Source organism: Vespa mandarinia, chromosome 8 (genome assembly GCF_050613455.1).
Source record: "Vespa mandarinia isolate Hongniang chromosome 8, ASM5061345v1, whole genome shotgun sequence".
Lineage (NCBI taxonomy): Eukaryota > Metazoa > Arthropoda > Insecta > Hymenoptera > Vespidae > Vespa > Vespa mandarinia.
In genome coordinates this window covers 4,357,088-4,384,297 of record NC_140817.1, presented here as the reverse complement: position 1 = coordinate 4,384,297, position 27,210 = coordinate 4,357,088, and the positions used below count along the sequence as shown (strand labels likewise).

The window sequence follows — 27,210 nt, the reverse complement described above, 5'->3', positions numbered from 1 at the left end:
CGCCCGCGATAATAGGATCGATATGAGTGTGGAGGAATCTTCCGCCTTGTTGTGTCGTGAGATTTTCATATCCTTATTTTCCCTTCGACGAAGATGAAGGCTCTTTTATAGCCTAATCGTAACTCTTTCACGTTATAAATCATTAATAAAAGAACTCTTGCACTTCACTATTCCGAAGGGGGGGGAGGGGGCACATTCGAAAACACCAAACAATGCAGACCACGCAACGTATCGCACAGAGTGGCTGTCGTTGCAAAATGTCAGACACGCAGCAATCCATTTACTACAGAGGTCATGCTTGACGCTTTCAGGAGCGTCCTTTGGTCAATCAGAACCCTTGATTCTTTCTTTACTTGTATTTTTATTTATTTTTTTTTTATTTTTTATTTTTTTATTTTTTTTTTTTCAATCTCTTTTCTTCTTTTTAAATTAATCCCTTGTAAACTTACATTTTTTATTTCAATATATTTTCAAAAAGAATGATCTGAAATTTAATTTCGACAATACTTGTGTCAATCATTGATAATTGATACTTTTTAATTTTTACGTTTGAAGTTTAATAAGATAATGAAATCTCTTTCTCTCTCTCTCTCTCTCTCTCTCTCTCTCTCTCTCTCTCTCTCTCTCTCTCTCTCTCTCTCTCTCTCTCTCTCTCTCTCTCTCTCTCTCTCTCTCTCTCTCTCTCTCTCTCTCTCTCTCTCTATATTATTATAAAATGATATTCATCCGCCATTTTGATATTAATAATATCAATGATTTGATGTAAATTTTTTTATTTTATACGATAATATATGATTATCCTAAGAAAAAATTCATACTTCTGTTATGAATATAAAAATTCATTCAGGTTAGCTGTGAACCGTAGGAATAGATTCCTGTCTATGTTTATAAACGTACGCCGCAAGAAAGTAGTTCCATTATAAATTTTAATGTTTCATTAAGAAGACATTGGTAAATTTTGAACGTATTGTAACAAACGAGTATTACGTCGTTTATAAGAAATAAAGATATTCAAGTCGGGGGATTCCATTCGTATGAATTTTTATTTATAATATTGGCTCACCGGTTAACCTTCTTTTTTGACGTACGAGCATGTGTGATTCATTCTTTCTTTCTTTTTTTTTTTTTTCTAAATATCACAAATGTTTTACTTTTTATATACAAAGAATATTTACAATAAATGATAAATAATGGATAATTATATATGTCATAGTATTGTTGATATTGTTATGAGTACTATAACAATAAAATTGTGTTATTCTGTAAAAACAAAGAATTAAACATTTTAAAAATTTTATTTACAGTCCATTGAACAAGAAGGATACGTTATCATTTATATATTTTATCATTTTATAAAAGAAAAATTTTTATTTATACGATATGGAAGTGTAAGTAATATTATTATATTAACTTTATATATATATGTATATTAATTATAAAAAATTATAAGTTAACGATTGTTTCTAGACTCAATGATTGTGCTGCCTATTTAAGTAATTATGAAGTTTTGGATATGCTTCAAAATATAAAGTCAAATAAAAAACAAAAAATGACTCAGAATCAATTAGCAACTATTACTTATCAGACAATAAGGTATTTGGAAGATACTCCTTGTAAAAAACAATCTCCAGAAAAAATCAAAAAGTTCTTACAATCAATGGAACCTTTTAATTTAACAAAATGTGAAAAATTGACTTTATTAAATGTTTGTCCCAAGACAGCTCTCGAAATACAATTGGTATTATTTTTTTCATTTTGATAATTTCATATAACCAACAAATGAATAATATAATAATAATCAATATAATAATTTTATAGATTGTAGAGGATAGTGAAGACCGTTTAAGCAACGAAGAAGTAGAATCATTATTGGAAACAATTCAAAATTGTTTGGGAGAACAAGAAGATGAACAGGAAGCAGAAACGGGATAGTAGTGAGCTATTCAATTTCTAAAAAATGTAAGCAATTTTCTTGTTGTTATTTATATACACTTTATTTATAATAAACATCAATGGAAATAGCATATTAAATATATTTGTGCGAATGCAAATTCATTTAGTCCATTATCTCTTTTGATCTCCTAGGTCATCTATAGAATCTTCATCGATCTAAAAGTAAATAAAAGTATATAAAAATATATATTCTCTATTTTATGGAAAAAAAAAAAATGTATATATATAATAAATACCTGAGGCCATTTTTCTGGAATCACTTCAAATAGATCATCTTTGACATCACCTTGTATAACAATCTCATCATCCCCCGTTACGCTTGATCCACAAGCAAATTTACTACCAAAAAATTTTGCTGCAACCTTCAAATCTATGTCTGTAAGATTATGACATATTGATAAAGAGATAATTAAACTTTTATATTTCTCATATGATAAAAATAACATGAATGATCAAATGAATTAACTATGAGATAATTTCTTTAACAAGTTAAGTTTATTAAAGAGATCATATACATCTATAGAAGAAAATACACATTCCTGAATTATTATAGTTACAAGATATAATTAAATAAATTCCATATATGACACTTACCGAATGTACTAAGGCCAGTTACTACAGTTACCGATTTTTTCTTTCCCCGTGGAGCTCTTGATACAGTAACTAACTTAGGTACATCCTCCTTTTTCTTTGTTTTAAGCATACCCTTACCACCACGTTTCTGTCTCTTCTTCTCATCTTCTCCTCCACCAGACTCCGTAGTACCATCCTCTACTGCTTGGCACAAAAATGGCAAAGATATTACATACATTGTACTATAAAGTTTTATTCAATAGGATAAATATATTTTATATAGATTGTTACTATGAGTTATATATCGGTATTTATTAATCCTTTATCGATTTATTTACCTAGTTTAACTTTTTCGAATTCGGTTGGTAAATTTCTTTCTAACCATTGTTTACATTTTTCATATTCCGGGTAATATTCGCAATACTGTTCCAAAAAAAAAAAAAACCATTTCAGAATGGAAATAGAACTCATTAGATGTTATACAAAATATACGAAAAAAAAAAAAGAAAAAAAAAAAGGAAAAAGCAAATTTTCTGACATTAACAATTCATAACCGATATTGCCTTACCTCGATAGGAAGAGAACAATTCCCACAATATTGTACTTGAATAGGATAATTAACATTAGGATCAGGTCCTAATCGTAAATCTGGTTGTTCACTAGCCGACATATTCCAATAGATTTTAATTGTAATGTCACGATTAAATAATATACGTAATTTAACGACAAAAATCGATAAATTTTTGAGGCTTGAAAAACCTTCGCCAATATTATGAAATAAAGGGAAAGACAGGATTTGATGTAAAATTACAAATCGCAGTAAGGTTAGAACGTTAGTCTCCGCGGATGATCGTAAATTCTTTTCTTCGACATGTAATACGAATTTTCACACGCGCCTTTGTCGACCAATAAGCATAGAATATTCGAAATGAATCCAATCGAAAAGCTAAACTGGGTGGGGCGTAACCGTATCAACAGACCAATCAGGAAATAGTCAGCCTCTAACGTATCAGCGATCGCGCGAGTCGCATTCGAGTGATCGAAGTGTAGCGTGCGTGAGGTTCCATTTGACCAATCCCGTCGGTTAGACTTTGTACTTCGTTCGAAACGCACGTGCGGTAGAGAAAAGCGGCTCGGTATAGCGCGGAGCCGAGTAGTGTGCCGCCCCGTGAAAAAGTTGGTCGTCGATCGTGCCCGTGCTCTCTTTCTCTCTCTCTCACTCTTTTTTTCTCTTTTTCTCTCTCTCTTTTTCGAAATTTATCAGAAAGAAAAAAGTTCGTGGCGCGATCCCGGTACCGTGATTTTCGTGAGAAAATAATCATTCGTATCACGTTGAAAAAAATCGCTTGAACTAAAGCAACTCGAGGGAATTTGTCGACGAGGAATGGCACTGGGCGCTCAGATCAAGGCATCCGGGGAAAACGGGAGCGTGAAAATACCCTTGCTGAACGGCACCGAGGATCGAAACGCGACCGGTTAGTGAACATAAAATTTTATTTCATCGAGATGAAAAAAAAAAAACATGTGTCGCTTCTTCGATCGTCTCGAACTATTTTTCGAGGTTAAATCTGTGCGCATCGTGCGTGTTCAAAGGGTCGTTACGTAATATAACGTATAGAAGAATCATTTCGATAATTACTCAATTATGAGATTTCTTTCGGGCTTTTTAATGTGCTTTTAATAAAGTTGCATCCTTGTCTTTCTTTTCTTCATTCTGGCTTTCTCGAGTCGCCGGGTCTTAGAAGTTCAGTTATGTAATATCTTCAATTGCGCGAATCTCACACGTTCTGGAGTCATGTGAGCACGATGTAGAAAGAAAGAGAGAGAGAGAGAGAGAGAAAATGAGAAAGGGGAAGAGATAGAGAGGGAGAGAGAGAGAGAGAGAAAAAGAACCCAGCAGAAGACACTGAACGTTACCTAGCAGACGAATTTACGCCTTTTTTTTCAATACGTTTGCGAACGTTAAAAAATAAGTTCTCTTTCATTTTTGCTATTTTTGTTTTCGATATATATATATATATATATACATATATGTATGTATGTATGTATGTATGTATGTATGTATATATTCGTTATATATATATATAGAATATCTCTCACAATAGAAACCGATCTAGTTTCCGATGAACGACGAATTCCGCTGCATCTACGCATCCCTTTCCCAGTCTTCGAATCGATGCGTTTAGTTATCGAGACACATACTCGACTACTTGAGAAAAGAATCTTCAATGAAAATATTCTGATATAATGGTTTCTTCTTAATGAATACTATAACTTATGTCTCTTTCGTATTTTCAATGGGTACCGGACATGTGTAATTAACGGAAGATCACGTGTTAGGCGCTAAGAATTTATTATTCGTCAAAAAGAATATTAGTTTATTTATCAATTTTTTAAAGGAACATACGTTTCTTTTTTTCTTTTCTCTCTTTTTTTCTTTTCTCTCTTTTTTTTTTTTTTTTTTTTTTTTTTTTTTTTTTTTTTACATAGATAATATATATTACAAAAGAAATAACAACAGGAATTCAATTTCGGCCTTCGCGTTATTTTCTCATTGCCAATTCCTCCCATTTTCTATCCCCGCGGAGGAACATTGGCTTTAACCCGCGCTTTCATTTAAATTTCAAATACATACAGTTAGCGATATAATGAAAATCGATGGTTTTTATGGTTTGTCATCGAGTGATTCGATTTGTCAAATCGATTCGTCGAACGAGAGGATTCTTTTATGTTGACCCTTCACTTTTTACGCTTAGCCTCGCAACTTGAAGAAGACTCGTCAGCGATAGTCTGATTCTTCGCAATGTTTATAGAGCTCGTTTTTGTGATGGTAATAGCGTAGAATATAACGGCCGTTGTTGGCATAACGGTCGGGGAAAGAGACGCATGCATTTTAATGTTGGAAATGCCAAACTGAAAATTTATTGACCTATTTTAATACAAAAGAAAACTAACGAAAAAGACGTTTTTAGGAATTTATAACGTGCATTGTTCGCCATTGATAAGATATATTTTTCTTTTCTTTCCTTTTTATTTTTTTTTAGATTTATATTACAAATTTTTCCATTTTATCATCGATCGACCATCGAGGTTATGTCTTCCGTGACCGCAATTGGTTATTTAAATAGTTTATCATGTATTTTGTGACAGAAAGATTATCGAGAACAAATTACATTATGCAATTGACGAGTTATCAAATGTAATGAAATTATAAAAGCAACGTACATTGTTCATTTTTATTGAACATAATGCACAACCAAGATCTTCGTTTTTCCTTTTATTTTTCTTCTTCCCCCTCCCCCTTCTCCGTACTCTTGCTTTTAGAAAATGCATTTATAGTTTCTTGTGTTAGAAAGAAAAAAAGAGCAGACACGAATGACACGTGCGAGTTAACGAACTACACACACACACACACACACACACACACACACACACACACACATTTGCACTGTCGCTTTGAAAGAAGGAACTACGTTGGTCAAAGGACACACGTGAAAACTTATATTCCCTTTCCTTTTTTCGTGCCTTTTATACTTCTTTAATGTTTCAGTTGCAATTTGATCTTAATTACGTGTTCAAATTATACGGTTAAAACAAACTAATTATACGAAAGGCAAAGAAAATATGTTTGCATTTTGACTAATTTGAAAAAATTCTAATTTTCCCGCTTGAGCATGTATAAAACTCGGAAAAAGCAAAAGCGAAAAAGAAAAGGATTTTCGAGAAATAGAAAAAAATAAAAGAACGCGTCGATTAAAACAAATTTTTTCCATTTTCCATTTACGTGTTTCAAAAGTACAATGGCGGATGGTAGAAAAAAATATCGATAAGGAGAGGTTATCGGTCTTCTCTATGGAGCCATTAAAACAACGAACGAACTGTTTCATCTCAATATCATAATAATATTTCTTTACCTTTTACAATTATAAGCCCTTTGACAAAATCTTATTCCTTCTTTTCTTTTCTTTTTCTCTCTCTTTGAAATAATTAACTTCACAATGTATGAGGCAATAATCTTAATATTTCGGATTAGCTTTATATATGTATGTATGTGTATATATATATATATATATTCATGTTTATTTTCTATTTCATTAAATGTATTAAAGTGTGGTAAATAATATTTGATTAAAAAAAATGATTAATAAATCAGTAAATATTAATTGTACTATTAGATTTATGTAAACGAAGAACAAAAAAATCATTTCTCGAATCGTGTGAATATTTAACGTTTGGACGAACGTTTCTTTTTCTCTTCTTTCCTTTCATCTTCATGATTTTTTTTTCCTGTTTATCTTTCAGCGATAAGGTCGAAACTCTACCTATGAAAAGTGATTTATTACCTAAGAAAAAGAAAATAACCATAGATAAGGCGATTTCCTTTTGCGATAAAGTTAAAGCCTCTCGAGGAATTAATTTTTTGTTTAACATTTTTTTTTTTCATTTCATCTTTTTCATTCTTTTTCTTTTTTAATTTTAATTTTTTTCTTTAATTTTTCTTTATTTAAAAAAGAAATATTTTTCCAAAGCTGAATTTCTAAATTTCATTTGTTAAATAATCATAATAGATCCAAGATCGATGTCCGTTCTAAAATATATCTATATAGTCAGATATATTGCAAACATGGGATCGATAAAAATAGTACGGCATTTGAGTGCGTACTATTTACATTGATGTTTATTTATAAGTACATTGGTAAATGCAAGTTGTGGTAGTATCAAGAACGTCTGCATGTTCACAATGAAATAATTAAAATATTTAAAAGACAGTATGATTTTTGAAAATGATAATAATAATAATAATAATAATAAAAAAAAAAAAAAATATGACGCCTGTTTTACTTTTTCAGAAGTTAAGCAGAACGGCGAAGAAAGCGGTAGCACAAGTACGATCGCAGAAAATGTTGTAGAAAAGGGCGAAGTTGAAGCTACAAAGGAAGGGGAGAAGGAAAAAGATAAAAAGGATGAAAAGCTTGATAAGGAACAAGACAAGGATAAAGAGAAAGATGCGGTCAACGAGCAAGAAGTTGTTTATATCCAAGATATGGGATTTACTGTTAAAATCGTTAGCCCTGGCGCTGAGCCATTCGATATTCAGGTTTCCAGCATGGAATTGGTACAGGTATGATAATGATCTTAAAAAAAAAAGAAAAAGAAAAGAAAAAAAAAATTTATCTCTACGAAATCCTTGATATTTTAATAATACATTATTAATCCTTAGGAAATTCACCAACTACTTATGGACCGCGAGGACACTTGCCATCGTACCTGTTTCTCCCTTCAACTCGACGGAAATACACTGGATAACTTTGCCGAGTTGAAAAATATCGAGGGCCTAAAAGAAGGTTCTGTTATTAGGGTCGTCGAAGAACCCTACACAATGCGGGAAGCTCGTATACACGTGCGACACGTTCGAGACTTATTGAAATCCGTAGATCCTACAGACGCTTATAATGGCGTTGAATGTAGTAGTTTATCGTTCCTAAATGTTGTTACCAATGGCGATATTCTAGAGAAAAAGAAAACACGAGCGGATTCGGTCGATTGTACTCCGCCGGATTACATTATACCTGGTTGTAAAGATAGGCCTTTATTGCCTTTGCAACCTCAAGCTAAAGAACAAAAATGTCCGCCGTGCCTAAAAGTGAGAAATTTGTTCTCTGATATTATATATATTCATTATAGTAAATAATGACGTCGTTATTATATACAATATTTATTTTATTATTTATAAAGGTGTTAACAACGTCCGGGTGGAATCCACCACCAGGTCACAGAAAATTACATGGTGATCTCTTATACTTACACGTTATAACTCTGGAAGATAAGCAGTATTATTTAACGGCCTGCGCTAGGGGTTTCTTTGTTAATCAATCAACAAAGGAGATATTTAATCCAAAACCAGCAACGCCGAGTCATCTGTGCCATAGCTTGATCGAGTTGTTGAACCAATTGAGTCCAGCTTTCAAGAGAGGCTTCGCTGCCATGCAGAGACGGAGAACGCAAAGACATCCTTTCGAAAGAGTTGCGACACCCTATCAACTGTATGCATGGAGTGCTCCACAAACCGAGCACACTATTGACGCTATACGTGCTGAAGACAGTAAGTTTTAATTATGAATATGCAATAGCCCTTTTTCAAACAGTGATTATTATAAGATTAATAATGATCTTTTTAATTTTGTTTTTCTTTCTTTTTTCTTTTTCTCTCTCTCTCTTTTTTTTTTCTTTTTTTTTGTTACATTCTTTCATTCTTCTTTATAGCTTTCTCATCAAAATTAGGCTACGAAGAACATATCCCAGGACAAACACGAGATTGGAACGAAGAATTGCAAACTACCAGGGAATTACCTCGCAAAAATTTACCCGAGAGATTATTAAGAGAACGTGCTATTTTCAAGGTTTATTTTCTTTCATTAAGACAATTTCTTTAAGAAAATATTTGTAAATTTAATAGTATTGAAATATTATCTCTTTAGGTTCATAGTGATTTTGTCGCTGCAGCGACTCGAGGAGCAGTCGCCGTAATCGATGGCAATGTCATGGCCATAAATCCGGGCGAGGAAGCAAAGATGCAAATGTTTATTTGGAACAATATTTTTTTCTCTTTAGGCTTTGATGTACGAGATCATTACAAGGAACTCGGTGGTGATGCTGCTGCTTTCGTTGCTCCTCGTAATGATTTACAAGGCGTTAGAGTTTATGCTGCTGTTGATTTACTTGGACTCTATACTCTTGGCACAGTTGTTATTGATTATAGGTATATCGAAACATATAAATATATATATATATATACACACATACACACATATATGTTTCTTATAATTTTATGTAATTGTGTAAAAATTAAAAAAAAATTTCATATATAATTGAATCTTCTTCCCGTTTTAAATCATTCTATTTACTGTCACTCTTTACAGAGGTTACCGTGTTACTGCTCAATCTATTATCCCAGGAATCTTAGAACGTGAACAAGAACAATCTGTTATATATGGTTCTATAGATTTTGGGAAAAATGTTCTTACACATCCGAAATATATTGAATTGGTATGTGCGCATAATAAATCTAAATAAATTTTGTTCCATATTTGTTATCATAGTTTATACATAGTAAATATTTATCTTTACAGTTAAACAAAGCTGGACAACAATTAAAAATATTGCCTCATAAAGTAATTAATGATGCTGGAGAGGAAGTTGAACTTTGTAGTAGTGTGGAATGTAAGGGTATCATTGGAAATGATTCTCGACATTATGTTTTAGATTTACTCAGGACTTTTCCGCCCGATGTTAATTTCTTAAAATGTAAGTTAATTAATAGGAGTAATTATAAGTTAATAGACAGAGAATTAGAATTTTTTAAAATTCTCCATACTTTGTTTAGTGGAAGGCGTTGAATTAAGTAAAGAAGCAAGGGCGTTAGGCTTTCCTATTGAACATAAACACAAATTGGCTTGTCTTCGTCAAGAATTAATCGATTCTTTCGTGGAAGCTAGATATGTTCAATTTATCAAGCATGCTGCTGTTCATCTTCAACAACTTACGTCTGCTCGAAAGTCACAGAAAGAAAAAGAATCATCGTCAAAGGTAATACAATTTTCAGATATTTTCTTTTTTTTTTAACATTAATGACTATTAAATATTTTATTTAGAACAATCGATAATTTTAGGAAAATAAAAAAGAAGAAGCAAATGCCGTGGCAGTTGACAGTAACAAAGAAGTTTCAGCACAGTCTTTAATCGAGGCTGATGAAGCTAAAAAAATTGTTGAGAGTATTACTGATTCTATAACAGGAGGTGAAAAGCAAGAATGTATGTATTGTATATTCGTTTATATACTTATACATGTGATACATAGATATATTTAATGTCACTTGTGTATCTTTTTCTTTGCTATTTTTTTTTCTTTTTTTTTTCTTTTTTTTTTTTTCTTTTTTTTTCTTTTAACAGTGGAAGAAAGTACTAAAGAAATAGTTCGTAGAGCTGCAGCAGCTGTTGGAAGTTTACGAGATGCGGAATTTGATGTAAGATTTAATCCGGATGTTTTCTCGCCTGGAGTTCGTCATCCAGATCCAAATGACGTTGCATTGAAGAAACAAAAACAATTGGTCAAAGATGCTGCAGATTTCCTATTGACTGTACAACTCCCAACTTTTGTGAGTCCATTTGTATATAATAGTAACATTATCTTTTCATGTTAACTACATTTAATTTCATTACAAATTAATATTAATTTTAGATTCGAGAATGTTTAGATCATACGGCCGCTGCCATGGATGGTAGCACGTTGATAGAAGCTTTACATGGTAGAGGTATTAACGTTCGTTATCTTGGAAAACTAGCGGTCATGTTAGCTGCAGTACCCCAGTTACGATATCTCAATCGTATTGCCGTTTCAGAACTTATTTTACGTTCAGCAAAACATATTTTCACGTCTTATATGCAGGTAAATTATCAAGATATTGATTAAAAAATTATTCAAAAAAGTGTTCTCCCCCCGCCTCTCTGTTTTCTCTCTTTCTTTATCTAATATTATTTTATATTTCAGGGTACAGAATTAATGAGTCTCTCAGCAGCTATCAGTCATTTCTTAAATTGTTTATTATCTTCAGCACAAATCATACATCCTCAACAAAATCTTGAAGAAGTATGTTACTGTAAAACATTTTATACGACATATAAAAGAAAAAAAAAAAAAAAGAAAAAGTAATATTTGTTCCGACGATAATTATTGTTTATTTTCAGTTGCAAAGTAAAACAGCAAAAAGACGTAATAAAAGAAAGGGTAGAAATAATGGACCACAACAATCGGAAGTTGAATGGGCATCCTTGACACCAAAATCACTTTGGCAACAAATTAAAGCAGATCTGAAAAGTTATTACGATTGGGAGACACCAACACCGGAATCATTGGATGCTACGATCGAACATTTCCATCTACAAAAGATTTCCTTGCTTCGTGGTTTTTGCATAAAAACGGGAATTCAGATATTACTTCGTGAATATAATTTTGAAAATAGAAATAGAGCCACGTTCTTTGAGGAAGACATCTTAAATATTTTCCCTGTTGTTAAACATATCAACCCTAGAGTGAGTTGAATACAAATTACATATAAATTAATTATCTTAAAGCATTAAAAAGAAAAAAAGAAAAAGAAATTAAAGGACAACAATCGTTTAATATTATTACAGGCTAGTGATGCTTATAACTTTTATACAACTGGACAGAGCAAGATTCAACAAGGTTATTTGAAGGATGGATATGAATTAATAAGCGAAGCATTGAATTTATTGAACAATGTTTATGGAGCCATGCATCCTGAAATTGCACAATGTCTTAGAATGCTTGCAAGGTTGAATTATATAATGGGAGATCATGGAGAAGCATTAGCAACCCAACAAAAAGCTGTACTCATGTCAGAAAGAGTGAATGGTATAGATCATCCATATACTATCACGGAATATGTAAGTGTTCGAAACGAAATGAATTTCTTTCTACAATTATATTTATTTAAATATTGTTGGAAATTTATTTATTTTTCTTTTTCCCCCCTTCATTACTAGATTCATAACATTGTCGGAAATTTATCTTTTTTTTCTCTCTCTCTCTTTCTCTCATTACTAGATTCATCTCGCATTGTATTCTTTTGCAAATGGTCAAGTTTCCGTATCGTTACGATTATTATACAGAGCACGTTATCTCGCATTGTTAGTTTGTGGTGAAGATCATCCGGAAGTAGCTCTTCTTGATGTAAGTAACATAGAGATATTTGTTGTTGATAAATATTGTGTTATAATTAAAACTTGACTTTTTCTTATATACTTACAGAGTAACATTTCTTTAATATTACATGCCGTTGGGGAGTATGAATTATCACTTAGATTTTTGGAACATGCTCTGGATTTAAATCTTCGTTATCATGGTCCGCGTTCATTGAAAGTAGCAGTATCTTATCATCTTGTTGCAAGGACCCAATCATGTATGGGTGATTTCCGTGCAGCCTTAAACAATGAAAAAGAAACTTACGCGATTTATAAACAACAATTGGGCGAAGATCATGAAAAAACAAAAGAAAGTAGTGACTGTCTGAGACATCTTACGCAACAAGCCGTAGTATTACAAAAGAAGATGAATGAAATTTACACGGGAAAGTCAGGAGTTACATTGCCGCCTATTCAAGTGCAACCACCTAGTATGGGTTCGGTTCTTGACATGTTAAATGTGATAAATGGTATTCTTTTCGTACAAATCAGTCAGCAGGATATTGAAAATTTCAAAGCGGAAATTGAAAAGCGACAGAAAGAACAATCGCCGGATAACGAAAGCAAAGCGATCGAAACTACTGAAAGCAAAAAGAACGAGAAGGAAAATCGAAAAATTGAACAAAAGTCAGAAGGGAAAAAGCTAGAAGAGACTAAAGCAACATTAGAACCGGTCATGGCAGAAAGCTGAGCTTTTTATATGCATACAGATATAGAAAGAGTTAGTAGTATCATTTTCAAATCCTAGTCTCTCTCATCATGCCCGCGTTTGTCCTTTCGAAAGGTAACGCTTATAAGAACACATATACGATTGGAATAAAATCGGAGTGGGGCAGTGTCTTTGTAATAGGATTGTCAAATAGTGCATTATATTTGTTTATAGTGCTATAATGTTGGAACTTTTGCAGTGCAGTGTTTCAAAGTCGTAATCAATATGTGGGAAGGAGCGCATTTGCAAAAAAAAGAAAAAAAAAAGAAAAGAAAAAGAAAAAAAAAGAAAAAGGAAAAAAAAAAAGAAAAAAAAAAGAAAAAAAAAAAGAAAAAATACGTACTTTCATCAGATCTGTGACGTTCGCTCTTTAAAATGTTGCGGATTTTACTTGGCCCTTCTATATCATAATCAGATACAATAAACAAATTCAATTGTTGTTCAATGTAAATAACGTTCAAAGAGATCTTATCTCTTATAAGGAGAAAATTTACCAGCGTGGTAAATTCATTTGACCAGATACAAAAGAAGGTCTACGTGTAATTGAAAAAATTCATTAAAATCGAAGAACAAGAAGTTTTCATAATTGCAAAGCATTTTTCTAAGGCCTTGAATATTTATACTTTCATCATGGCAAAACTATATCGTAACATATACACGCGCGCGTGCACGAACATGTACTCACACATAGATACGTCAAATTTTGATTATTTGTTGATTTATTTTGTCTTACTTTTAATGTTCTTTAGTAATTGTTTGTGAGAGGAGATTTAACGGAAATGTTAAGACAGTGTTCGTTTTATTTTATTTCTTTTTCTTTTTTTTTTTTTTTTTTTTTTTTTTTTTTTTAATGAACTATGAATATTCATTGACACGTTATTAACATTTAAGTCATTTGTTTTCTCTTTTTTATAGTTATACATAGTATACTTCATTAGTATATTTTGAAAAAGTGATCATTTTGTGTCATAAAAATACACTTATATTGTTTTTCATTCTTGTTACCAATGATAGAGAAATGTATAATGCCATTTTTACATTCGTATATCATGAAATTTTACTTTTCATTAGTTAGATTTCATTAAATTCGCGTTAAAGGGCTTCCTGATCATTATTTTTTAAATTCATTTACTTCTGTGCAAATATTGAACATTATAAATAATGCATTTGCCTTTTAATATGCATAGGATAAACAATAACGAGGAATGTGACATAATGGCACCTACATTATTACATTTGTAATCATCTACATACAGATGCAACTCATTAGTCAAATTACTGCTAGAGTAGCATTAGTTTAATATAATCATTAATTATACTATAAGTAATGCTAAGATATCAGTGATTATTACAAAGGTGTTAATATTTTTTTTTTTCTCTATTACATGAATCACAAATTTATCATTTAAAAAAAATATATATGTCATATTTCAGCTTTATTTTTAGAAATCATTATGATTGAAACAAACTAGCTTCAAAATATTAGAAGTTACCATGAAAAACAAAACAGACTGTTTTATTGCAATATAAATAGTAAATAAAAATAGTATTTAGATGCATAAAGAATCATGTCTATTAACAGTAGTGAAAGATCTGAATTAGCGATTTATTACCATGCCATATATAATTTTAAAACAGATTCATACACTTTACCCCCTACAAAATGTATAACACTGATTAAACTGAATTGTACGATAAAGAAACTTTAGTCTATAAGTATTTGATTATAAATAAAGTTAAATACTTAATTTAGACATACCTTTTGTATATGTTGATAAAATTATTGTGTGAAATACGTTGTTTCTCATTGTTATACAAAATTAATACAATCTAAAATGAATCTGCACTGTCCTCAGCTGACGAAATATTTAATTTTTTTTCTTTTTCTCGTTTATTTAATTTAGAGGGAGGATCTTTCTTTGCTTTCTTGAATTTTTTTCTTCTCTTTTTATTTGTTTTAGAACAAAATTGTTGAAAATATATTCGGACATTTAATTTGTTTATCAAATATTGTCTCAATGTTTCCAGTGTATTTCTCCCACCACTTCCACTTTCGAAAAATAAACTAATCTTTACATTTTTTTTTTCAGGATCTTGTTCATCCTCTAATATGTTAAGAAATAAATTGAAAATTAACAAAGGACCTTTATGATCAGATATTTCTGTGTCTTTTGTAGAAACAAACTGTGTATCTTTATTTTTTATATCCATATGTTGTGTTTTTCTGATTTCAGATTCTACATTAATTTGCTCTGTAACTAGAGTACTTTCTATATTTACTTTTTTGCAATCTTTACTTTGTCTTTCGGCTAAACGACGTTTTCTACGCGCATGCGACCATGTATCATTTTGTGCTGTGAGTTGACATCCCCATTCACTCAACGTATTTTTTTGTAACTCTAACTCTTTTATATTTATCTATTAAAAGAAAAAAAGAAGAAGACAAAAAAAAGAATAAAACTACATACAAATACAAATGTGAAACTAAAATTTTGTTAATATTATATTACCTGTAAACTGTTAATTATCTTCTTTAATTCTATAATAACATCGTTAATTAGTAGATATTTATCTTGCATGGGAAATATTATTTCCAAAGGTGAGTGATCTTTTGAAAACTTATCCATGATATTGCTTTCTCTTATAACAGGTGCTTTTGTCAAATCACATACATCTATTGACAAGAAAGACCATGCTAAACCCCATCTATATAAATAAATTTTATAAATATTATTTCTTTAATAGAATTCAAATAAAATATATTATTCACCGTTTTGTGTGGCCTTGACAAAATTCTGTCCATGTGAAATTGTTTATATTATGTTCCTTTAATAATTTGACAAAGTAGAATAAACTATTTTTTTTTCCAAACATAGAAGTATATATTTTTATCTTTTCACCAATCTGTATACTCTCTTCAATCATTTTTGTTACAAATAATTTTTCACCTCCTTCAATGCTTAGTTCCTTATTACTGCCAGTAGGAGCATTTCTTGGTGGTTGTTGTTTTATTACTTTATCTGATGTATCTTCAGTTTCAAAAAATGGAGGATTACACATTATAAAATGAAAAGTTTCATTTTCTTCTATCGTTTCTTTCAGAATTTTATTTTTATCCACTTTGATCACTAAATCAATAAATACTTTTTTTTTATATATATATTTTTACATATTATCACTAAAATAATTAAAGGTCTACCTTGAATTAAATTTTCTAGATTATTATTCTTAACATTTTCTATTGCTGATTCAATACTTGTGTCGTCAACTTCTGTTCCAAACATATAACATCCATATATTTTTGCCAGCAATAAAGGATATATACAAACTGCTCCTGTTCCTATACAAAATATCTATATTATTATAATTAAAGAATTGTTACGTCGTAATTAAAGTTTTATTTATTTACCAATATCAATGCCTTTAACATTTTCCATTTTAGTAAAAGAGGCATGTGTCATCAAATCTTCAATCCACAAAATATAATTCAAACGTAAAGGTAAAGTTGGTACTAATTTATTTTGTGGTATCTTTACTGTGAGATCGAAGTCATGTTTTAATAATACTCTGGTAAGAATACGCAAAGTTTCTTCATTTTTAAAGTCAATATGCACTTTTCCTGTGAGATCCTAATGCATATATGTATATAAATACATATATATATATATATATATATATATATATATTTATACATACATAAATACAATTTTAATTAGTTAGAATATTTCTTCTTACCGTAACTGCAACTTTTCGAAATTCTGGATACAAAAGAGCAAGTTGTTTAAAATTAGGACTCTTTTTATATTTATTTCTTGGATGCATTAACTTTCGCAATGCCATTGTATGAATTTGCAATTTACAATAGTACGTGTTATTATATTCTAAACGCGACGCAAATAATTAATTCAGTAAAGTGTACACTATGAATACACAATATTTTCATTACAAGACAACATATTTCGTCATTAATTGCACATTTCTAAAAAAACAGAAAAGAAGACTATATCAATGAATGAAGTTCAGAATAAAAAAAAAATAAATACTTCTATTATTGTATCATTAAAGTTGATCAACATTATTGTTTATCAACGCTCTCTAGTGATCACATATTGTACTAAACTGGATGAATCTAGTAAGAAGTAAGTCAACGACCTCGAACTATCTACGTATAGATTCGTCAATAAGGATGCAAGTGCATTATAACGAATTACTGCGGAAATTAAAAAAATATGATCATAATTAATTTGTTTATACGTTAGTATTATCGACAGTACACGCTTATATATTTAAAAATTTGTTCATTGATATAATTAAATTCAATGAATTTAAAGTCTGATTATACCTCGTTTGTAACAAGTACAATGAATAATTTACTTTAACGGAAAACGTAAGATCTTATGAAGTTGTTTTAATTGAGTTAAAAAAAAAGACAAGCGGAGGCGTTGTATGTACCGCCATTCACTGATACGCACCGACGCGCTAATGTTCATTGCTCGATATGTACAGCAACGATGAGGATATAGAAACGCCGTAGAGAGAAAAAACACCTGTTGCACATTTTCGTCAGAATAATGACCCATCTACTAAAAAATGTGACGAACAGTATTTGGCACGCGTTTCACGCGTTGCAAGGTGATACACCTGATCTTGTTGCTAAATCGAAGTTAAAGGTGAGTCATTCTTTGTGTACTCTTTTTATAATTTTTAGTTATGACTTTATTTCTTACGATTAAAACCAAATGAATCCGTGAGATTTCATTTTCGAATTATTCGACATTCGGGTGTGGCTACGTTTCGTCTCATAATTTTCTATGAATTTTTATATATATGATATTTATTATCTCGACGTTGACCTTTCCTTTTTTTTTTTTCTATAGGTGTTAACGGCCAACATCGGTACGTTAATGGACTTATATGGTGTTGAAAAAGGTCTAGAACATTACCGTAGTACTCAGAATCTTTCATTTGATCAATATATTTTTTACTTGCAAAAAGAGGTAAAATCATTAATTTATTTAGTCTTTTTTTTTTTTAATTCTTTTTATATTATTTAATTAATTTATTATCTTTAATTAATTATATATAATTATAGGTTTTCTCATCAATTACCGATGCAACTTCTATACAAATACATAGATCGTTGGAAAAAGGGATAGATGAAATATGCTGGTTGATCTGTAAAAAAATGTATTTAGAAAGGTCGCATCCAATATTTGAACCTAATAGCGTTTATCAATTATTTAGAGTATTTTGTTTATTAGCTGAATCAGAATCAGATAATATGGATTATCATATGGTTTGTCATCATTACATATTACAATAATCATTATGATTTATTGTTTGTTATTATGTTATCTTCAAAAAGAACAATGATTCTTTATTTATTTTATAGATTGCAATGCATACTGATGAAGTAGCTCAAGTTGCTTCTCATTTGGTAACATCATTAGGATTGCAATGGGATGCAGCAGATTTTGCAGCTTTATCAGCAGCTATTGGAACTTTTAGGTATTTTATTACAAGCAATTTGAATTATATATATCATTATAGAGATATTATATTTAAAATATTCATTAATAATGGCTTTGAAAGATTTCCCACGTTTCTGGCAGTTTTGGAATCCAAATATAGTGGTGGTAGAACTTTGGATAACATAGCATTGACCGAAGCTATAGATGATCTCCATCAAATATATATAGAAAATGTGGTGAAAAAAGTAAGATATTCATTGTTACCTAATAATGCAATTTAAAAATTATGTTTATTTGTTAATAAATATTTTTATAGGGATATTTAATGAAAAAAGGTTTCTTACTTCCAACTTTGAAGTATTTTTGGTTTGTTCTTCGTCCTGGTGAACTATTATATTTTAAAGATTCTCAACAAAAAGAACCATCAGGTTCAATAATATTGAGTACAAATTGTTGGGCCGATGCGATTACTAGTGGTGGAAAGCCTGACAGAAGATTTGTATTAAGTACGCCTGAACATAGATGCATAGAATTAGTGGCAGATGATCACAAAGGACGATTACAATGGTTGGCAGCTTTGCAAATTGCTATTCAGCATTCAGGTGAAAAAATTGGTTATCAAAGAACTTTAGCAAATCAAAGGAGATCTTTAAGACAAGTAAGTTATTACAACTAATATATTTTGTTTGTAACTTTATAAGTATAAATTCTTCATATTATCAGTCAGTAAAACAAGAAAAAGAGAAAACAAGACTGGAGTTGCAATATGAAAGGCAAGCTAGAATCGCGGCAGAAATTCAAGCTAGAAAACTCGAGGCATTGTCAAAAGAGGAAGGAGCTAAGGTTCACGAATTGGAAGAAGCTAAATTAAAATTAGAAACTCTTTTGCAAGAAGAAAAGCAAGCGTTGAGAGATGAAGAAATAGGTGACAGATATATTCTGTATTTCTTAATTTTTAATTTTTTTTTGTATTTTTTTTGTTTTTTGTTTTTTCTTTGTTTTCTTAAGTATTTATCAAATGCTGTTATTTGTAAATAGTTCGAAATCTTCAAGCAAGGGTTCTTAGAGAAGAATGGGAAAGAAGAGAGCAATTAGAAAAATTACAACAGGAGCAACAAGATCTATTAGAGATGGAAAAAATGAAAAGGTTAGAATTTGAGCGTAAACAGCAAGAGAATGAACATCAATTGCGAGGTATTGTGAATTTTTTTTTTCATACTTAAGTATGAATTAAAGAATTTTTCCATAGCATTAATTTACAGATGCAGAAATGCGATTACAAATGTTGGAAGCCGAAAAGCAAAGTTTAGATGCCGAGCTTCGCGCAGCACAACAAAAGGTAAAGCGTGCAGAAGAAGCACAGATTTTATTGGAAGCGCAAATAGTTGTAACACGTCCTTTAAAAAGTGGTGAAAGAATTAGACGTACGCAAAGTTTTATACCCACTACAAAGGAGAAACCATTGTCTGTGGAAAAATTTGATCATAGATCAATGACATTGCAAAATAATTGTTGATGATACATGTTATATACTGAATAAGGAAGAGTAAGAGCTGTTACTATTTCTATAATCATCCATATTGAATTGAAATTCTTTTATCGCGAAAGTATAATTATGAAAAATATTGAGATTATACTTTGATGTATCTTTTATCAGGGTATTAACACTATAGTTCCTTATTCCAAACAACTTGCCACGTTATAAAATTTAGCCAAAGTGCATAAGAACCTGTTTTATATATGATGATTTAATATATACAATGAAACTATAGTATGAAAGAATCACAAATTAAGATTTAAATTACGATTTTTCTTGTATATAATATATGAATTTTTTAATAATGTTTTAGCGCTATTAGCATAAATAAGTTACAATAAGTATTAATTATGATGAAAAAGAATATTTAACGTAATATTGTTATTTAACTTAAACTTACACATAAAAATTGCGATATTTTTTTTAAGATGTATGTCAATATTTTTATAGCTATTTATATGGTTACAATAATTTATATTCTTCCAACTTTATATATATATATATACATATATATATATATTTATATATATACATATATGTGTGTGTGAACGCAATTAGTGACAACAGAATTGATCAAACAAGATCTGTTATATTATTGCGTGCGATACAGTAGTACAAGTTACGTATTGCGTATTTATCAGTACTAAAACATATCGTGCAAATCATTTTTTATATAAGTTTTTAAATTTAACTTATATTTATAAAACAATATATTATATATTATAACAAGTATTATTTATATATCCAAACATCGTATTAGACCAAAAGATATCTCCTTTGTATTTGATATAAATATATTAAATAATTTAATATAAAAGAAAAATGCCATTAAAAAGAAAAGGTAAAGTTAATAAGTTTGCTCGTATGAGCGAAGAAGAACGTGTTCGTTATATGCAGCATCGTGCAGAATTAGAATTAGAAGCGAAAAGACGTAAACAACAATTGGTAGCAATTTTTAGTAAGGTAACATATTCTCGACAATAAACTATATATATATACATATATGAAATATTTTTTATATTTTCATTTTACATATATTTAAGATAATTTTTTTTTTTTATTTAGAACAAATTGAAACGCGAAGAAGCTTTTTCTAGATTAAATACAGCAAAAATAAATGAACAGTGGCGATTTATTCTTCGTCGGATTAAATGTAAAGAATTTTACGAAGATGTAACGTATCTTTGGAAAAACTTTGATAGAATGATAAATAATAAGGATAAAATAGTACAATTATTGCATGTAGAAATAAAGATGGCAGATATTGACCATAGAAGATCGCAAGAGGCTCATATTGGAATAATAAATAAAATTATTGGTAATACTCTTGCAATTTTTCAGATATATTATATCCTTTTTCCAAATATATTTTTTATTCAAAAATCTAAAAAAAGAATTTTTTTTCTACATATATAGAATTATACAAGCAAAAACTTAGAGCTTTATGTGATGATTATATTTATAAAGTGCATAGCGTTCAAGGTGAAGAAACAATCGAATTAAATAAATTGAAAATAAATATGGAAAGGGCTTGTAAAGAAATAAAAGTTATTACGACAAATGAGAAAATAGAATTGGAGAAAATATTAACAAAAACAAGATCACAAAATGCTATTAATATTTGTAATATAATTTCATTGGTAACAAAATTGAATTAATAATTCGAGTTTTTTAAATTTACCGACTATATATTTTACTGAATGAATTTTTTATATTCTTATTTACAGAGAAAAGATATGATGTTAGAACTTCAAAACAAAATTTCTATTAAAATAGAAAGTTTATCAGAAGAGTTAAATGAGATAATGTTAGAATATAATAAAACTACAGAAACTAAAAGAAAACAGTATGAATTTTTAAAAGAACAAGATGATGCTAATTTTACTGAAATGACACAATATCCAAAATTAAATACACAATTACAAAATACAGTTAATACTATAAAGAATGAAATAGAAAATTTATTAGAAAAAAGGAAGTTTAGCATTAATAAATTGAAATATCAAATGAAATTTATGAGAAACAAATCATTGGCGATAAGAAAAAATTTTAAAACTAATCAGATTTTAGAATCTACACAGTTAAAAAATTTAAGTGTTGTTTGTAATAATGTCATAAAGGTGAGAAACGAAGTTAACGGTTATTTTAATTAATTAATTTTTTTTTCATATTTTTTCTTCATTTACAGGATTTGGAAAAAATTACTAAAAAAGGTTTTGCACTGTTATCATTGATGAAGTTATGTTCAGAATTAGAACCTTTATCGGTGTCTATTAAAATGTATATTTCTTCTGACATAGATATCGTAGAAGAATCAACTATGTATTGCGTGAGTGCTTATGTAAAATTATATAAATTTTTAAGAATTTTAATAATTTAAATTTTATATAATTTTTATATATATAAAATATACATATATATATATACACAGGTATCTAAACCATTTCAAAAATTAGAAAAGTTTTGGTTGCGTTATAATCATATAAAGGTCGAAAATATTTCGATGAAAAAAGAATGTAATAAATTGTCAGCAGAAAACAAACATTTAAGATATATGTTACGTAATTACCTCATCAGTGTCTCCAGGATGGAGACTACATTACCAATTACATCAATTGTTATATAAGTAGAATGCAAATAAAATAATTCAAAAGATTTTGATAAAAATTCTTTTTTAATATTAATATTTATAGAACAAAGTAATCAAAAAATATTTTATACTGCAATCATTAACGATGAGTAAATATTCCTCCTCCTAGGGTCAAATATTTGTAAGGTCTTGCACGGGTACGACCTTTGACAGGATGAAAAAAGATTTTTTCTTTAGGTGCCATACTTTCTGTTTCCAAATATATATCGAAACACGCTCTTAAACGTTGTAATTGTGCTGATATGGTGGGTGGTTTTGTCCACATAACATTTACTTCACGTTCAATGTCTCTTAATATATCTGCAGATGCAGGAACCATTGGACTTATGCTTATGCTAAATAATGCAGCTACCTTTGGATAATCCGGTTTTATAGCAATTCTAGCGATAAGTTCACCTAGAAAAAATTTCATATTTAATATATTCTTTTTTTTATAATTAAGTTAAATAAATTTATTAAAAAAAAAAAGAAAAAAAAATACTATACTGCTTCCACGACGTAATACAGCTTCATAAAATATATCAACAGCTGATACCAATCCTTCTCGACATATAGGTACGTTTGCATAATTTGAGTAATTTTTCCATGTCATTGTAGTAAATCTATATAATATGGTAGTGATTTTTTGTGGCAATGGATCAACAGTATTTACAAATATAGGTAAGTTCCCTGATTCCAATCGACGAATTTCTCTACATAATTCTAATCGTGCTTTTACTCGTCTTTTTATTTCTTTCAGAACACTTACAACGCTATCTTGTGTTGATTCTTGAACAGTAAGCTGTAAATTAAATATTATGTGAAAAAATTGCTAAGAACATTTGCATTTAACATAAAGTATAAAAGCTATTTACTTTTTGATCATGTGGGTTAGCTGAAATAAAGTGCAATCCAGCCATTCTTTGAGCCCATCTATAAGGAATACCTAATCCTAATGTTGAAAATAGTCCTAAATTGTGACGTGCTAATTGGTAATGATTGGCAGGATTTGGGCTTTCTATACCCAGATCATTGGGATATAATTCACGAAGAACTGATTCTGATACAAGCATATCTCTGTTGTAAAAAAAAAAAAAAAAAAAAAAAAAAAAAAAAAATTTTGTCGATACAAATACACAATTATATGTAAGAAGTAGTATCATAAAATTAAAATTACCCAGCACTAATTCCTCCAGAAACATCTGTTTCGAGTTTAGATTCTACTGTAACAACTTTTAGATGTATCATATAAAAGAATTGTAATGTTAATTTGGTTTCACCTGAAAATGAATATTCATTTTTAAATCTTCTAAATTATATTTAGTATTTTATAAAATAACTTACTTTTCAATGAAATGACAAGTGTTACATTTAAAGGATGCCTTTGCAATAGTTTTAATCTTTTTTCCTCTTGTCTAGCTTCTCTAGATAATCTATGATGTCTTTTTTTGTGTACAGGTGTCTCTTCTACAATATTCTCTAATTGAGTTTCAGGATCTGAATCAGATTCTTGCAATCCATCTTGATTATTTGTACGCTTTGCTTCATCTTCATCTCCTTCAACTTTTATGATTAATGTATTATCTGAAAAAATAATTTATTAATATTGGAAAAATAAATTATAAATATATAATGCTAAACATACCATATGCATCTCGATATGCCGTTGCTTTTGCATAAAGTACATATAACGGTGATGCAAGCAAAGCTGCTTTTTGATGTTCTTGTCTAACTTTATCTAATGGAAGACCAAGGCTTTCTTGCAATGGTTTACTTGCCTGAATGAATATATTTATAAATATATACATATATATATATAATAGAATGAAAGTATATTAGAATACAAAAAAATTACTTCTAGTATGGTTAGAAGTTGTGGTGCAAGGTTGTCCAATCTAGTTTGTTTGGATTCCATATCAACTGTAACTGCTTTCTTGCTTTCTGTTAATTCATCACATAAAGCAGCTAGCTGTTTTCGTTGAGTCAATTCCCATTCAAGACGAGCTAATCTTAATTGATGTGGATTTACTTTTGTTATTTCCTGAGATAAATAAAATCATTAATTAAAAAGAAACAAATCTAATATTAAATGTTTACAATATAAATTTTGCATATTTTGTTTTTCTTTTCTCTTTTTTTTTTTCTTTTTTTTTTTTACATACAGGTCTACAAATGCTTTCAGGTGCTTCTTTATAAAATTCTTCTTCCGATACAAGTTGTATCAATTCATCCTTAGATCTAGAAAGCAAAAAATGTAAGTTTTATTTTATATGTGTATAGCATTATTTTATATTTTTATAACGTATCAAAATCACTACAAAGAATATAAAAACATACTTAAATTGGAGACATTTGATAACTTCTTTTTTTAAGTGCATGACTTCGTACAATAAATTCTGTAAATGTAAATGTTTACTATCCACACTACTTTTTGCTGTGACTAAAGAATCTCGAGCAAATTTGGTACGAAACTTTTCCATTCTATTAAGTTTCTTTAATTCGATAAATGCTAATGACGTCTGAATTTGTAATTCGTGTACTTCGTCCTCAGCCTGAAATATTATTTTTATGTATACGATATATTATATATGAATTAATAATATTTAAAAAAAAAAAAAAAAGAATTCTTCAATAAATTAATATGTATACATTTGAATCACTGCTAGCTTTTAACTTCGCTATTTTACTCATAGCTTTACGAATATTTTCACAAGTGTTTAAGAAGCATTGCGAATCACTTTCAGATGATCTATCCAAGGCTTCTTTTTCTTCATTGGTGATTATTGTCTACACAATAAAATTTTATATTAAAACTTTATCTTTTAAATATCGTTTTTGATAAACAGAATACAAATTAACCTTATACATATCTCCATCTTTTAGCCACGTTATAGTACTAGTACTAATAGATTTTCTCCTTTTTTTGGAATTATCTGTATCATTTTCTTTACCCATTTTATAACTTATACAACATCACTTTACTCTTAAAATGATACTTACAAAGTATCACGAATAAAAATCGTATAATTAACGATAAATCTCGTCAATGACCTCACAAATATTACATACAAGTTTTAAAATTTAGTCACTGAGGGCGCTAAGTGTCAATGATGAACTAGTATCGAGATGTAAAACTACATGCTATTTTACTTATTCTATGCAGATCATTAATTAAATTCTGCATTTCTTATATAACAGAAATATTTTCATTAAATATTAATAAATATGAATATAAATGATGAATTTTGATAAATATATTTTTTATACATACATCATTTATGACATCTACAAGACATTATAATATTTTATATTTTATAATTAACGTAGTGATTCGAAGGTATAATGTGTTACACCAGCTTTAGGGTATTGTTTCTGCATCTAGAAAAAAAAATCATAAATATATTTATAAATAATATGTGATAGATATAGATCATTTTTATATTAAGGAGCTTACCACACATTGGAACCAAGGATAATACTCAAAAATCCAATAAACAATTCCTAAAGTTGTCATTGTACCAACAAACATCAGAACTACTTCTAAACCTGATAGTGGAGTTCGAACTCCAGCAGCATAACGATCTTCTCCTATTTGATCTTCCTCAATATGTACCTAAGAAATATGATATTAATATAAAAGTCTATAAAATTTGAAAAGTTTCAATTCCACTTTAATAATTACCGGTTCATTAAAATTTCTTCTGAATTCAGGAAAATCCCAGGGATAATATGGATCTCTCGCATCAGCTCCTATATATGGAAGTTTTGGATAATCACCAAATCCAAATCCATCCGGTTCATAAGCTTTATATTCCCGTGGATGTAAATTATATTTTTCAGCTGCTTCCTTTATTTCTTCTTCTGTTGTTGGCACATCTTTTTTAGCTCTCCATTTATAGAGATATGGCTTTACTTAAGGGAAAAATAAAATAAATATAAAAAGGATAACAATTAATTTAAAAATGTAATACATAATAAGATGGCATGTTTATATTATTCATAATATCATTATAAAACAAAAATAATAAGAATAAGTTGTTAGACAAATAAAAACTTACATAATAAAATAATAACCTATTAAATTATTAAGACTAACTAAGATTAATATTATGATACTCACTCTCTTGACTATAATTAACTTTAACATGTAAATTTGCGTTATTTCTCGATAATAATATAGTTCTTGTTAATGTCATACAATTTTTTATGAGAACCATTTTTACAGAAACTCTACACTCTGAAATGGTTAAATGCAGTCGAAGGATCGAAGCACGCGCAAGCGTGTGTGCTGTGTGCATGAGCTCTTTGTACACGCAGAGAGACACGTTAAGCTTGATTGAAAATATTTACATATATCAATCGAATAATTACGAATTGATCTTGAATATTTATTTTATCGTTGCTCAATTTTTTGTTCGTTTTATATAATGGAATATGTAATCATCGTCGCGATTCAATTATAATTAAATTTATCATGTCGAATGACCATTACTCTACGGTCGTTCTATCACGAAACGATCGTTGTCATGCGAACGTTCTTTACGTTATTAAAAATCAATTTGTAACAATTCTATTG

At 29.4% G+C, this 27,210-nt stretch overlaps 8 protein-coding genes across 21 annotated transcripts; 4 read left to right on the top strand and 4 right to left on the bottom strand.

Moving 5' to 3' along the window:
• The first annotated feature begins 155 nt into the window (after positions 1 to 155).
• On the top strand, positions 156 to 2,428 carry crcp (CGRP receptor component). 4 transcript variants are annotated; one of them, XM_035887518.2, is made up of 5 exons: positions 156 to 291; positions 1,305 to 1,388; positions 1,468 to 1,738; positions 1,819 to 1,959; positions 2,086 to 2,428. In XM_035887518.2, exons 2-4 carry the CDS (start codon positions 1,381 to 1,383, stop codon positions 1,930 to 1,932), a joined length of 393 nt encoding a protein of 130 aa, XP_035743411.1. In that variant the 5' UTR covers positions 156 to 291; positions 1,305 to 1,380; the 3' UTR covers positions 1,933 to 1,959; positions 2,086 to 2,428. The 4 variants fall into 4 exon arrangements, with proteins under 4 accessions (XP_035743411.1, XP_035743410.1, XP_035743409.1 ...); XM_035887517.2 differs by lacking the exon at positions 156 to 291 and adding an exon at positions 861 to 951 and having other exon boundaries at positions 2,086 to 2,426; XM_035887516.2 differs by lacking the exon at positions 156 to 291 and adding an exon at positions 883 to 1,084 and having other exon boundaries at positions 2,086 to 2,427.
• DENR (density-regulated protein) lies at positions 1,974 to 3,445 on the bottom strand. Its single transcript, XM_035887514.2, has 5 exons — positions 3,095 to 3,445; positions 2,865 to 2,949; positions 2,548 to 2,727; positions 2,190 to 2,329; positions 1,974 to 2,109 (listed from the first exon to the last, which is right to left on the bottom strand). Exons 1-5 carry the CDS (start codon positions 3,194 to 3,196, stop codon positions 2,065 to 2,067), a joined length of 552 nt encoding a protein of 183 aa, XP_035743407.1. The 5' UTR covers positions 3,197 to 3,445; the 3' UTR covers positions 1,974 to 2,064.
• A 148-nt stretch (positions 3,446 to 3,593) lies between these two features.
• On the top strand, positions 3,594 to 13,608 carry clu (clustered mitochondria protein homolog). Its single transcript, XM_035887457.2, has 17 exons — positions 3,594 to 4,001; positions 7,377 to 7,648; positions 7,748 to 8,170; positions 8,263 to 8,629; positions 8,791 to 8,927; positions 9,006 to 9,286; positions 9,447 to 9,573; positions 9,657 to 9,831; positions 9,911 to 10,113; positions 10,197 to 10,338; positions 10,477 to 10,682; positions 10,766 to 10,972; positions 11,075 to 11,173; positions 11,272 to 11,616; positions 11,719 to 11,991; positions 12,152 to 12,277; positions 12,356 to 13,608. Exons 1-17 carry the CDS (start codon positions 3,911 to 3,913, stop codon positions 12,977 to 12,979), a joined length of 4,098 nt encoding a protein of 1,365 aa, XP_035743350.1. The 5' UTR covers positions 3,594 to 3,910; the 3' UTR covers positions 12,980 to 13,608.
• Positions 8,034 to 17,589, bottom strand: LOC118451182 (U6 small nuclear RNA (adenine-(43)-N(6))-methyltransferase). 10 transcript variants are annotated; one of them, XM_085658498.1, is made up of 10 exons: positions 17,470 to 17,589; positions 16,733 to 16,976; positions 16,407 to 16,626; positions 16,197 to 16,337; positions 15,768 to 16,125; positions 15,508 to 15,703; positions 14,757 to 15,415; positions 12,354 to 12,528; positions 8,333 to 12,271; positions 8,034 to 8,164 (listed from the first exon to the last, which is right to left on the bottom strand). In XM_085658498.1, exons 2-7 carry the CDS (start codon positions 16,835 to 16,837, stop codon positions 14,828 to 14,830), a joined length of 1,608 nt encoding a protein of 535 aa, XP_085514624.1. In that variant the 5' UTR covers positions 16,838 to 16,976; positions 17,470 to 17,589; the 3' UTR covers positions 8,034 to 8,164; positions 8,333 to 12,271; positions 12,354 to 12,528; positions 14,757 to 14,827. The 10 variants fall into 10 exon arrangements, with proteins under 10 accessions (XP_085514624.1, XP_085514625.1, XP_085514626.1 ...); XM_085658499.1 differs by lacking the exon at positions 17,470 to 17,589 and adding an exon at positions 17,340 to 17,460; XM_085658500.1 differs by lacking the exon at positions 17,470 to 17,589 and adding an exon at positions 13,341 to 13,397 and having other exon boundaries at positions 16,733 to 17,063.
• Positions 17,534 to 20,209, top strand: LOC118451180 (differentially expressed in FDCP 6-like). Its single transcript, XM_035887463.2, has 9 exons — positions 17,534 to 17,667; positions 17,875 to 17,994; positions 18,090 to 18,293; positions 18,390 to 18,505; positions 18,590 to 18,713; positions 18,785 to 19,126; positions 19,192 to 19,393; positions 19,507 to 19,662; positions 19,731 to 20,209. The coding sequence occupies exons 1-9, from the start codon at positions 17,569 to 17,571 to the stop codon at positions 19,982 to 19,984; spliced, it is 1,617 nt and encodes a 538-aa protein (XP_035743356.1). The 5' UTR covers positions 17,534 to 17,568; the 3' UTR covers positions 19,985 to 20,209.
• Positions 20,210 to 20,528: 319 nt separating this feature from the next.
• Positions 20,529 to 22,631, top strand: LOC118451185 (dynein regulatory complex subunit 2). Its single transcript, XM_035887476.2, has 6 exons — positions 20,529 to 20,968; positions 21,071 to 21,323; positions 21,422 to 21,645; positions 21,733 to 22,125; positions 22,194 to 22,334; positions 22,437 to 22,631. The coding sequence occupies exons 1-6, from the start codon at positions 20,828 to 20,830 to the stop codon at positions 22,629 to 22,631; spliced, it is 1,347 nt and encodes a 448-aa protein (XP_035743369.2). The 5' UTR covers positions 20,529 to 20,827.
• A 49-nt stretch (positions 22,632 to 22,680) lies between these two features.
• thoc5 (THO complex subunit 5) lies at positions 22,681 to 25,735 on the bottom strand. 2 transcript variants are annotated; one of them, XM_035887460.2, is made up of 11 exons: positions 25,494 to 25,735; positions 25,284 to 25,421; positions 24,972 to 25,186; positions 24,797 to 24,872; positions 24,490 to 24,675; positions 24,280 to 24,412; positions 23,979 to 24,218; positions 23,812 to 23,914; positions 23,510 to 23,711; positions 23,142 to 23,436; positions 22,681 to 23,051 (listed from the first exon to the last, which is right to left on the bottom strand). In XM_035887460.2, exons 1-11 carry the CDS (start codon positions 25,587 to 25,589, stop codon positions 22,735 to 22,737), a joined length of 2,001 nt encoding a protein of 666 aa, XP_035743353.1. In that variant the 5' UTR covers positions 25,590 to 25,735; the 3' UTR covers positions 22,681 to 22,734. The 2 variants fall into 2 exon arrangements, with proteins under 2 accessions (XP_035743353.1, XP_035743354.1); XM_035887461.2 differs by having other exon boundaries at positions 22,913 to 23,051; positions 23,137 to 23,436.
• Positions 25,736 to 25,873: 138 nt separating this feature from the next.
• On the bottom strand, positions 25,874 to 26,932 carry ND-ASHI (NADH:ubiquinone oxidoreductase subunit ASHI). The gene is made up of 4 exons (XM_035887508.2): positions 26,755 to 26,932; positions 26,317 to 26,546; positions 26,089 to 26,247; positions 25,874 to 26,012 (listed from the first exon to the last, which is right to left on the bottom strand). The coding sequence occupies exons 1-4, from the start codon at positions 26,930 to 26,932 to the stop codon at positions 25,953 to 25,955; spliced, it is 627 nt and encodes a 208-aa protein (XP_035743401.1). The 3' UTR covers positions 25,874 to 25,952.
• Positions 26,933 to 27,210: the final 278 nt, after the last annotated feature.

Bases quoted from the DNA above. Each gene is read 5' to 3' on its own strand.
- crcp (XM_035887518.2), top strand. The intron at 1,739-1,818 runs GTATTATTTTTT...ATAATTTTATAG, and splicing joins CAGCTCTCGAAATACAATTG to ATTGTAGAGGATAGTGAAGA.
- DENR (XM_035887514.2), bottom strand. From the start codon at position 3,196: ATGTCGGCTAGTGAACAACCAGATTTACGATTAGGACCTGATCCTAAT. The intron at 2,728-2,864 runs GTAAATAAATCG...TGTGCCAAGCAG, and splicing joins ATTCGAAAAAGTTAAACTAG to TAGAGGATGGTACTACGGAG. The intron at 2,330-2,547 runs GTAAGTGTCATA...ATAATCTTACAG, and splicing joins AACTGGCCTTAGTACATTCG to ACATAGATTTGAAGGTTGCA.
- clu (XM_035887457.2), top strand. From the start codon at position 3,911: ATGGCACTGGGCGCTCAGATCAAGGCATCCGGGGAAAACGGGAGCGTG. The intron at 8,630-8,790 runs GTAAGTTTTAAT...TCTTCTTTATAG, and splicing joins CGCTATACGTGCTGAAGACA to CTTTCTCATCAAAATTAGGC. The intron at 9,832-9,910 runs GTAAGTTAATTA...TACTTTGTTTAG, and splicing joins CGATGTTAATTTCTTAAAAT to TGGAAGGCGTTGAATTAAGT.
- LOC118451182 (XM_085658498.1), bottom strand. From the start codon at position 16,837: ATGGCATTGCGAAAGTTAATGCATCCAAGAAATAAATATAAAAAGAGT. The intron at 16,338-16,406 runs GTAAATAAATAA...TATTTTGTATAG, and splicing joins TGTTAAAGGCATTGATATTG to GAACAGGAGCAGTTTGTATA. The intron at 16,126-16,196 runs GTAGACCTTTAA...TTATTGATTTAG, and splicing joins TCTAGAAAATTTAATTCAAG to TGATCAAAGTGGATAAAAAT.
- LOC118451180 (XM_035887463.2), top strand. From the start codon at position 17,569: ATGACCCATCTACTAAAAAATGTGACGAACAGTATTTGGCACGCGTTT. The intron at 18,294-18,389 runs GTTTGTCATCAT...TTTATTTTATAG, and splicing joins ATAATATGGATTATCATATG to ATTGCAATGCATACTGATGA. The intron at 19,663-19,730 runs GTATTGTGAATT...ATTAATTTACAG, and splicing joins GAATGAACATCAATTGCGAG to ATGCAGAAATGCGATTACAA.
- LOC118451185 (XM_035887476.2), top strand. From the start codon at position 20,828: ATGCCATTAAAAAGAAAAGGTAAAGTTAATAAGTTTGCTCGTATGAGC. The intron at 21,324-21,421 runs GTAATACTCTTG...CTACATATATAG, and splicing joins AATAATAAATAAAATTATTG to AATTATACAAGCAAAAACTT. The intron at 22,335-22,436 runs GTGAGTGCTTAT...ATATATACACAG, and splicing joins AAGAATCAACTATGTATTGC to GTATCTAAACCATTTCAAAA.
- thoc5 (XM_035887460.2), bottom strand. From the start codon at position 25,589: ATGGGTAAAGAAAATGATACAGATAATTCCAAAAAAAGGAGAAAATCT. The intron at 24,676-24,796 runs GTATGTAAAAAA...TATTTATCTCAG, and splicing joins CTGAAAGCATTTGTAGACCT to GAAATAACAAAAGTAAATCC. The intron at 23,437-23,509 runs GTAAATAGCTTT...TTTAATTTACAG, and splicing joins CTAACCCACATGATCAAAAA to CTTACTGTTCAAGAATCAAC.
- ND-ASHI (XM_035887508.2), bottom strand. From the start codon at position 26,932: ATGCACACAGCACACACGCTTGCGCGTGCTTCGATCCTTCGACTGCAT. The intron at 26,547-26,754 runs GTGAGTATCATA...TTTTCCCTTAAG, and splicing joins AGTTAATTATAGTCAAGAGA to TAAAGCCATATCTCTATAAA. The intron at 26,248-26,316 runs GTAATTATTAAA...CATATTTCTTAG, and splicing joins GAAGAAATTTTAATGAACCG to GTACATATTGAGGAAGATCA.